Source organism: Photinus pyralis, unplaced genomic scaffold (genome assembly GCF_008802855.1).
Source record: "Photinus pyralis isolate 1611_PpyrPB1 unplaced genomic scaffold, Ppyr1.3 Ppyr1.4_unclustered_Scaffold3247, whole genome shotgun sequence".
NCBI lineage: Eukaryota > Metazoa > Arthropoda > Insecta > Coleoptera > Lampyridae > Photinus > Photinus pyralis.
The window spans coordinates 27991-37330 of NW_022171360.1; the positions used below are offsets into that span (position 1 = coordinate 27991).

A 9340-nucleotide genomic window follows, 5' to 3' on the forward strand; every position below is an offset into this window, starting at 1 on the left:
TTTTGATCGTTTTTTAATAACAAAATCTCCCGCTTTCAGTAAAAATGTGGAACCTGCCTATTTTACTGCCTGTGAATAGAATGTATGAAATTGCATTCCTTCAAGGACAAGGACTGCAAGCTTCGTTCGTCTAAATGTATTATTATTTACATTACAAATTTACGCAATGCTTCTTAAGGGATCTATTTTTAGAACATTCCAATCCATTTATAAAACCATTCCAATGATAACACAAAAAAAACATCCCGAGTTCCTGACATCTAACGATTAAAAAGGGAAATATTCGAATGGTCAAATAAATGGTTTGTAATGCTGCCATCTAATGTCAATGTAACGCTCCACTTTCGATCGCCCACGGACTTTCAAACGATCGAACTGCTCCTAGCGGCGGCCAGTTGGCACATGGTCACAAAATGTTATATGGGATCCGCGCTTCTGATAGTTATAAATTCATGGTTAAGCGCAGTCCTAGTTATAGCAAAGTTCTGGTGCCACTTGTATTTGCCGTCCCTAGGCAGCGAAATTTTCGACTAAAAAAACATCTGGCAACACTGGCTGATGACAACCCGTCAATCACGTGCTCTGGTTAATGTCAAAAAACGTCTATTGAAAATTAAAAACAGTTTTGTCAAGTATGGAGGAGAACTCAAAATTACCGAAAAGCGTTTTAAACATTCCGGGCACTAAACCAAATGTTCAAAACGGACAGCTTCTGTTGTCCTCTGGAATCCCTTCTTTAGATGAACTCACAGGTGAATTTTGTTCTAGTGTCAACAACTTTTAAAAATATTTTTGTTTTAGGTGGTGGGTTTCCTGTAGGAAGCGTTGTATTCATTGGTAAATTATTATATAAGGTACTATGCGATCAAAAATGAGTTGCTGTCGAGTTGCATTTGAAATTTTTGTTTACATGGAAAATCGTATTTCACTTGAACTTCCAAAGGCGACTCGACAGCAACTCATTTTTGATCGTCCGTTATAAGCATATAAGTTGCTGGTGAAGTAATACCCTGTGGATACTTTTCCGGTACCATTTACAAGATTTGTTTCATAACAGTCGTTGACAATTTAATTATATTTCAAACTCTTAAATCTGTAGACAATACTCACTGTTACAAAGAAAATATGTTGGAAAATCTGCTAGAAAATTCAGTACATGTCTTATATTGGGATTTCATTCTGTTGAGGTTAGAAAATTTTTGTGAAAGTGTACACACACAGGAGGACTATTTATTTATACAGTAGGTACATGGACTGCTATTAGCCTTATGCTTTCCACACAAAATGGGTAGTCATGGATAGGGGGCTCTCTAGTCGTGGGTATGTCAATCTCAGGGTAAACTAAAGTATGAACACCACTGATGGTGTAACGAGCAGCTTCTATGACAACTGCGTAGTACGTGAAGCATTAAATACTCTTCATTATCGTTTACACGTCCACAGATAAAAATAGGTTTGCCTTTTTGCCATAGGTATCTAGGCGATTAATGAATTGACGCTTGTTAATTTAAAAGTTGAAAGCGAGGTTGAAAGTCTCAAATCGTGTCTCATCGAACAATTTCGAACATCATTTCATCGACTCATTTTACCCCGAAACTCACATACCCAGGTGATATTCTTGACCATATATGAGTTACAATTATCAGTTCATGTACTGTATGGTCTAAGGTACACACAACACATAATTGTGAAATTGTGGTCCCCAGAATAATATGAGATCATGCACTGAATTATCTTGCTTTAGTATATAAATTCAGCATGTATTCATTGGCAACCGATTGTTGGGTGTAAAAACACCACGTATTTTTTATTGCCATTGTTGATTGTCTTTTTTGTTTTCGAATTTGTTTTTTCCATGTCATTACGTTTATAGGAGAAGAATAAAGATTATTATTATTATTTCTAGAGGAAGATAAACAGTGCACATATGCGAAAATACTTTTGAAGTACTTCATAGCAGAAGGTGTGGTGTGTGGTCATTCTACCTTTATCGCTAGTCAAGATATGTCGACAAATAGTATAGTAAGTTAGCATTATTTGGTTTAATTTATCAGTTATGATAACAGATGCAAGAATTACCTGATGTGCTATCATTTGATCCCGAACCTGATTTGAACAAGAGTTCGAATGACATGGAAATGAAAATAGCATTTAGGTATCAGAAACTTCCTACATCGGATAAGCCCAAAGAATTAGACATTGGTCATTTTTATGACCTAACAAGAGTTATGCCCCGGAGTACAATTGAACGCTCTGATATTACAAACTGGTCGAAACAAAGTAGCACAAACGGTAAAGGTGTATGAGCTATGTGATCTTTTAATCTTAGGTTTTAGTTCCCAACACATTTTCAAATCCTGATTATCATTACTTACTTGAAGATATAAAAAACAAAATACAATCAGGACATTTTAATGTAACTGATAAGGTACAACAGCGATCAATTCTACGAGTTGGATTACATGCATTAGGATCTCCAATGTGGTTCGATCGTTCTTTTACGGGACTGACAATTAATCAACACAGAGATTTGAATATGTTTATGTTCTGTTTAAGAGCTCTTATGAGATCAGCTTTTGCCATAGCGATTGTTACAGTTCCTTCTCATTTAATATCAAAGGTTTTGTTAGTTGTGGAGCATTTGAAGTTTTTATATTTTGTTCTTTTAGCATATTATAGATCGATGCATTTATTCCAGCGATATCGCAATTAAGCTGCAATCATTTGCAGGAACAGAACTTGAGAATAACTCTGTTCTTGCAGACTACCATGGCTACTTTCAATTAACTAAATTGGCTGCCATTAATTCCTTCGCATCTAAACATCCAGGAAGTGTCGAATATGTTTATAAATTAAGAAGAAAGAAATTCTCTATAGAGAAGCTTCATTTACCACCAGGTACGCAAAGTTGTATGAACATGCTTTGTTCATCATCAGTGGTGTCGTGTTTGATTTGCGCAAATTTGACAGTAGCGGAACGCACTTTTTTTATAATAATAAAATGTTGGCTTTGCTTTTGTTACAAGCGAAGCTACAAGGTATGTTTGCTACTTGTACAAAGGGATATTATACATGGTGTTTTTTTAAAGATGGGCCATAGGGAAATTTACAATGCATCACATCAATTGATTCAAGTCATGACTTCCTCGCGAATCATCTGCCACAGTATTGTAAAAATTGTTTTTAAACAGCCGAAATTCATGAATGTCGCTATGATTCGTAGAATTGTTGTGCTTTTACTGGGAACAGGTCGTCCACTGCTTCCTTGATCCAGTTTGCGGGATTGAGATCGAGAACTGTCAGTGAAATAACTAATCACAGGCAACAGATTTGCGAACAATTGGCCCATTTTAAATAACTCGACGCCTTTACATTGACCTATGGCCTATCTTTAAAAAAACAACCTTTGTGTCTATAGGTTTAATCAAAATCTAAACTATAAAATTGAAAATTCTTGTTCAAACAAATTTGGCTATGAGAAACTAGCCTAGTCTACTGTTCATTGGTTTTGCATTGCACAAAAACTTATTTTGCCCTTTGTGTTCTTGTGTCGTCTGCAGTGTAGTGACTCCTTAACCAAGTATGCACATAGTGCTCCAAATTCTACTCCTTTATGTTTGGTCTATTGAACACATTTAAGGCTTAAGACATGTCTCTTCTTAAATTAGTTGTGATCAGAGAATGACAAGTGCGGCAGGAGAAAAATGTTGTTTGTTTTGTTGGTGCAAAAAAAGGAACCTGTATTTGTATTTTTTTCTGTAAACCAGTGCCATTCCAGTGCGTTCACGCTCCATGACACCCCTGCATAACATATAAGAGCACCATAGAATTTACCATGGAAACCATCATGGCACAATAATTGTAACCGAGGGGTGCGACACCTCGAAAAATTTGTACACTTACTTTCAAGTACAAAAATAATTTGTGTAATATGAAAATTACATAAATACCTACTTTTTCATAATTTTTAAATACTTTAGTAATTATTGATAATTGTATTTTTTTGGTAATTTAATGTACTTGAAATACAGGGTGGGGCAGAGGAATTTGCTGATTTGTATTCGGCGCCCTTAGGCGACGGTTGCTGCGACGAAAGTGGTAATAGGTATATTTGAGAGAAGGGCATATAAAGTTTTTCCGCCGCGTGGTGTAGTCATCATCATGGAGTGGACGAAGGCGGAACGCGCGTTCGCCGTCGAGGCATACTTTTCTAACGGTCGCTCAGTCACAGCCACGCAACGTGCATTCCGTACTCATTTTTTTTTTCTTCACATCACCAGTTTCCCTAAAATTGTTTACCCATGAAACAATCGATTGCCGGCCAGAAACACGTCCACGTGGCGCGATATTAAAGTCTACCCCATGATGATGACTACACCACTCGGCAGAAAAACTTTATATGCCCTTCTCTCAAATATACCTATTACCACTTTCGTCTGAGCAACCGTCGCCTAAGGGCGCCGAATACAAATCAGCAAGTTCCTCTGCCCCACCCTGTACTTGATTTAAAATACTTATTTTTTATGTAACATGTTATACCCCTAACTTTAACGATTTCACTGTTATAACCTTTTTCGTCAAAATTTGATAGTTTTTCGAAAAATTTTTTGAGAGAAACTAAATCGCGTAGGCGGCTAAGATTTAGTCTGAGGCATAGATTAAGGCCTCTTCTACAGTCACATAATTTTTTTTAGGTACTTTATCGAAAAAATAAAATTGTTGATTGAGTTTCGCCAAATGTCATCCAATTTGTAAAAAAACGATCTTTTCCGAACCCAAAGTATGCCATGATGAAACAAAAGATGTTCAATTCTCACAATTAACAGTAAAGTGTCGGCAGTGTATGATTGTTTTTTAATCAACTCGGCAAAAATGTTCCAAACTCAATCAGGAATGGTTGATACAGTGTTTATTCTTAGAGACCGTTACCAGAATTGTTTACTGGCGTCGCGAGTGTACGCTGGGAGATATCCTGGCAGAACACATTCAGATCCACGCGTGTTTCAAAAGGTGTTGGATAGATTTACAGCTACTGAGAGTGTAAAACAAGCAAGGAGAGTTAAACGGACGTCGGTTTTGGCGGAAGATAATGAATTGCAAGTTCTCAGGCAGCTGCGTTGATAATCGCCATATTAGTGTGCGTGAAATTAGTACCTACTCCCGGTAGTTGTAAATTTTAAACACCTTTTAAAACGTGTGGGTCTGGATGAGTTCTGCCAGGATATCTCCCAGCGTATTTTTGTGACGCCAACAAACAATTCCGGTAACGGTCTCTAAGAATAAACAGCATATCAACCAGTACTGCTTGAGTTTGGAACATTGGGAAATATTTGCCGCCGTACTGGCAAAGTAGGTATAGGAATGTTTCTGGGTACTGACGTCACGCGGGGTAGTCTCGCGCACAGGTACGTTTACTTGCTTCGCGCCGACCCTTCATTTTGAAGTGCTTACAGCGGACGTAAATGTCAATATTTTGCACCCAATTTTTTTCTGATCGTTAACAAAATCTCTCGATTTCAGTTACAATAAAAAAAATGTCGAACCTGCCCATTACAGAGTAGCCCGCATAATGCTTTTTAGAGGTGCCTCTGCAGAAAATCTTAAGTTGTTTTATTTTTTCGCCGGGTGGAGTGACGTCACTTGCTGACCCAGACGCACCACATCACATGCTTTGATTAGTGTTCTATCACCACTTTAAATTGCATTTCATTTCATTTGTTAATTTTAAGAAATCCTTCTCACGGAGCGTTTTTGAAGTGCCACAGAGTTAGGGTGACCATAATTTTTCAACAAAAATAAAGTACATTTGTAATTTTTAAGGGAGTACACAGGGAAATGTTTCTGGTCACAATTTTACGAACCTTTAATCAAACAGGTTGTCTGTATACCTATGTATATATAAATTTTAAAAGTTAATTTTCCTCCGACGTTCTTGCCTGAACATTTTGATCATCATTTTGGTACCAGTCGTACTTTTTGGAACTATGAATTTCCTTCAGAAGTTGTGGTTTAGTCTTTAAGAACTGACACATTTCATCGATCGGTTGCTGCACAATGGATCAAAACCCAAATAAACAAGACGCCAAATCATTTATGACCAAAGACATACAAGAAGTCATAATTATATTTCGTTTGGACAAAAAGTTTGACTTAATTTTGTGTAATTAAGAAAAATAGTACATTTAGGTGTACTTGATAAATCGTAAAGAACAATAGGACTGCGTTTGAAAAGAAAGTACTGTCCTACTAAAAAAAGTACATATGATCACCCTATACAGAGTAGAAATTTTCTTAGAAAAAAAGATACGGTTATGCGGAAATCGATTCCCCCTGACGAGAAATTGGCGTTGTTTCTCAGATGAGTAAGAACTGACGTTTGTTACAAGACTCTTCTGTACATTTTTAGGCCAAATTTCAAAACATCGAGAGCTTAGATTACGAGATTTTTAAACCCAGATGCAATTTCTGATATAATTTTGAAGTTTGCAAATACTGTGCTTTTTTAAAAGAATGACGCCCTCTCTTGGTACATGCGCTTTCGTTGCGTGAATAGTCCAGTCAAAATAGGATTTGAACTTGCAAAAGGTCAAGGAGTTTTAAAACTTGGTAGATTGCTATATTTTGGTGTTCTGAATAATACTCTGAGTTTGCGACCTTGAGCGACCGCCGCTCGCGCCACCATATTGGAATAAAGGTACGAAAATTCAGTTTTGCGATAATTTCTCCGTTCCAGTGCCATCTACGTTAAAAGTAGCTAGTACAAAAGTTATAGATCAGAAAATTTGCTATACCTTTCCTATCTAAAGTTTTTTTAATCGGATGAATATTTTATGAACCACAGCCGAGTAAAAGTCGGGAAACACGAAACAAATGAATATCTGATATTGTTTATAAGTTTACTAATATTCCTATTTTTTTAGGTTTTGATGATTCTCAAAATAAGAAGACACCAAGCACAGGTTGTGGTAGTAGTACTAAGCATTTATTAGAATTTTAGTACTCGTTTATTTTTGTTTATGCATCTAAGGTGTTTGTATATTAATATATTTATAATTTTTTAATAATGAAAATAAAAGTTATACCTAATTTACAAGCTGATGTGGTAAAGTTTGTTGTGATCACTGATCAGGAATGTTGAATGTTCGTGATAGAATTCTGTCATCTCAGGCAAGAAAGTTCCAAGCAATTACTTCAGATACAGGATGAGAAAATTATTTTGGATTGTGTCACACTGTCTAGTGGCAGAGTTGCTTGAAGCTTGAATATGCTGCATGTATCTGGTCTCCTCAAATACTCAGACACTGAGACACGATCGAAAAAGTTAATCTGAGTAGTGTTTTTTAAGGTCAATACACAATTATTCATATTTGATCTCTACTCTTACGGTACCCAGCTTAATTACTTAAATAGTACTTTCGGCTTAAACATAATGGTGCTAGAAAGCCGATGGTTCATTAGCATCCACAATTTTTGTGTTCAAAATTTTATATAACTTTTTTTAACTCTTCCGAATTACTTCAACAAATTAAGCGGAAGGTAGGTACCATTAGCTTTGCCATTAGTTAAGGTAAGGAAAAATACTATTTTTAAGGCATTTTTTAAGAATTAAAAAAAATGTGCTATTGTTAGCGTTTTGTCCGTCCGGACCCACTGCTGCTGTTTCGAACTACTTCCAGGGGAGTGGAATTTTTTGCAGTTGATAACCTATATCTTGAAGGTGTGCCAGAAGGCCATCAAATTTCGCTGTCTAAAAGGGCCCCCTCCCCACGAATTATTTCCTGAGATGCTGCTTTTGAAAGTAAACCGTGCATAACTTTTACATACGACAACCAATTGGTTTCAGATTTTGCATACACCGGGGGGGGGGGGGGAGTTTAAAATTGTATTCTAATTAAAGGTCTCGACATAGTTTTATCCTTCGTGGTACTCTAATGGAAGGTTTCAACGAAAGGAATTAATTTCTACCAACCATAGCCCTCCTCCTCGACCTCTTATCGTGATCGGGTATATTCCGTTATACCTCAAGAACCGATTGTCGGAAGACGGTACTCACAAAGGGTGATTGAGACGTCTGCAAGAAATATATCCATTTGGTGATGCGCTTTATCTGTGCACAATTTATACTTGCTTCATTTAGCAACACAACTTCCCCACTATTAGGATTCTGATCATTTTAAATAAGTTCGCCTCAGTGAATAATATTCTTTGGTTCAAGTTAAATAATATGGTTTCTCATGTGAACAAAAATTCCAAAGTTTTTTTTGATCGCAAAATGTTTTGCAGGAAATTTAAATTGTCCGCATTCATTTGGTATAGGGAGTTTGAAGAAGTGTCTTATCTTACAAGAATCCTGTACCATCGCATATGTTGCATAGGTACATCCATCGTGCTTGCGCCTTATAAATTCGACCTCTTTGCGCTTAGAAACAGGTGTAGCATTTTTATTTTAATTTGAAAAATGCAGCTTGACAATTGTTTATTAAATGAATAAAGAAATGTTGATCAACAAAATACATATTATTTAAAAACTGTGGCAGCGGTGGGATTCGAACCCACGCCTCCGAGGAGACTGGTGCCTTAAACCAGCGCCTTAGACCGCTCGGCCACGCTACCTCATACCGCCAAGAGTTTTATAAAGAAAGTACTTAAGTAGATGTATAATCTCTCAGAAAAAAACAGGTCCTAAAGTCTTGACAGAACAGCTTCATAGCTCAAACCATATATATGGCTCAAACCAAACCAAAATTAATTTAAAAAAAAGTTTTTGACAGTCTTACATCCTTTAAAGGTCTAATGGGTTACGTGACGCTAATAAGCCCCCCAGGTACGATCATGAAATTGATAGAACTGAATAGAGGGCACCTTAATAACAGTTTTTCAATTAAAAAATTTGCGGAAGAAGGCCTCAATTTTTCACAATCTTCATTCAAAGTTCAGTTCATTTCGCCGAAAGTGAGGTTATATTACTCCAAATTTTGGTGTTTTTATTATTCCTGAGTGCCAACTTTAATTTCTTAAGAGGGTATGTTATTTTTTCCCGATTTAATAAACGTTAAACAATGATATACAACCATTATACATGGGTTTTTAATTATACCATAATAAGTAGTTCTCTACATGAGGTATTCCTTGCTCTCTCGAGTCTCGACTGTATAAGCAGTAAGCACAGCTTACTTACTATCCAGCTCCGCAACTCTCGAGCGGCGCCTTTGATCTGGCGGTCTACAACCAAGCGAGATGGAATGGTGCCCTCTTTCTCGCGCTTGGGGTAAAAGTCAGGGCCGGATTAAACGAATTTTCATCGCGCGGTCGCTGCACAGTACCGTAGTAGGTGATTTTT

General features: G+C 36.8%; 1 protein-coding gene and 1 non-coding gene across 3 annotated transcripts; one reads left to right on the plus strand and one right to left on the minus strand.

The window, feature by feature from the left end:
* Positions 1-493: 493 nt before the first annotated feature.
* LOC116182000 (elongator complex protein 4-like) lies at positions 494-7093 on the plus strand. Of its 2 annotated transcripts, none has more exons than XM_031502458.1 (7): positions 494-752; positions 802-837; positions 1907-2022; positions 2067-2292; positions 2337-2620; positions 2670-2898; positions 6921-7093. In XM_031502458.1, the coding sequence occupies exons 1-7, from the start codon at positions 635-637 to the stop codon at positions 6995-6997; spliced, it is 1086 nt and encodes a 361-aa protein (XP_031358318.1). In that variant the 5' UTR covers positions 494-634; the 3' UTR covers positions 6998-7093. The 2 variants fall into 2 exon arrangements, with proteins under 2 accessions (XP_031358318.1, XP_031358319.1); XM_031502459.1 differs by having other exon boundaries at positions 2067-2280.
* Positions 7094-8531: 1438 nt separating this feature from the next.
* On the minus strand, positions 8532-8613 carry Trnal-aag. The gene has a single exon. It is a non-coding gene; the product is annotated as a tRNA-Leu (tRNA).
* Positions 8614-9340: the final 727 nt, after the last annotated feature.

Coding starts and splice junctions, on each gene's coding strand:
- LOC116182000 (XM_031502458.1), top strand. CDS start 635: ATGGAGGAGAACTCAAAATTACCGAAAAGCGTTTTAAACATTCCGGGC. Junction 838..1,906: donor AGGAAGCGTTGTATTCATTG/GTAAATTATTAT, acceptor TATTATTTCTAG/AGGAAGATAAACAGTGCACA. Junction 2,023..2,066: donor ATATGTCGACAAATAGTATA/GTAAGTTAGCAT, acceptor TTATGATAACAG/ATGCAAGAATTACCTGATGT.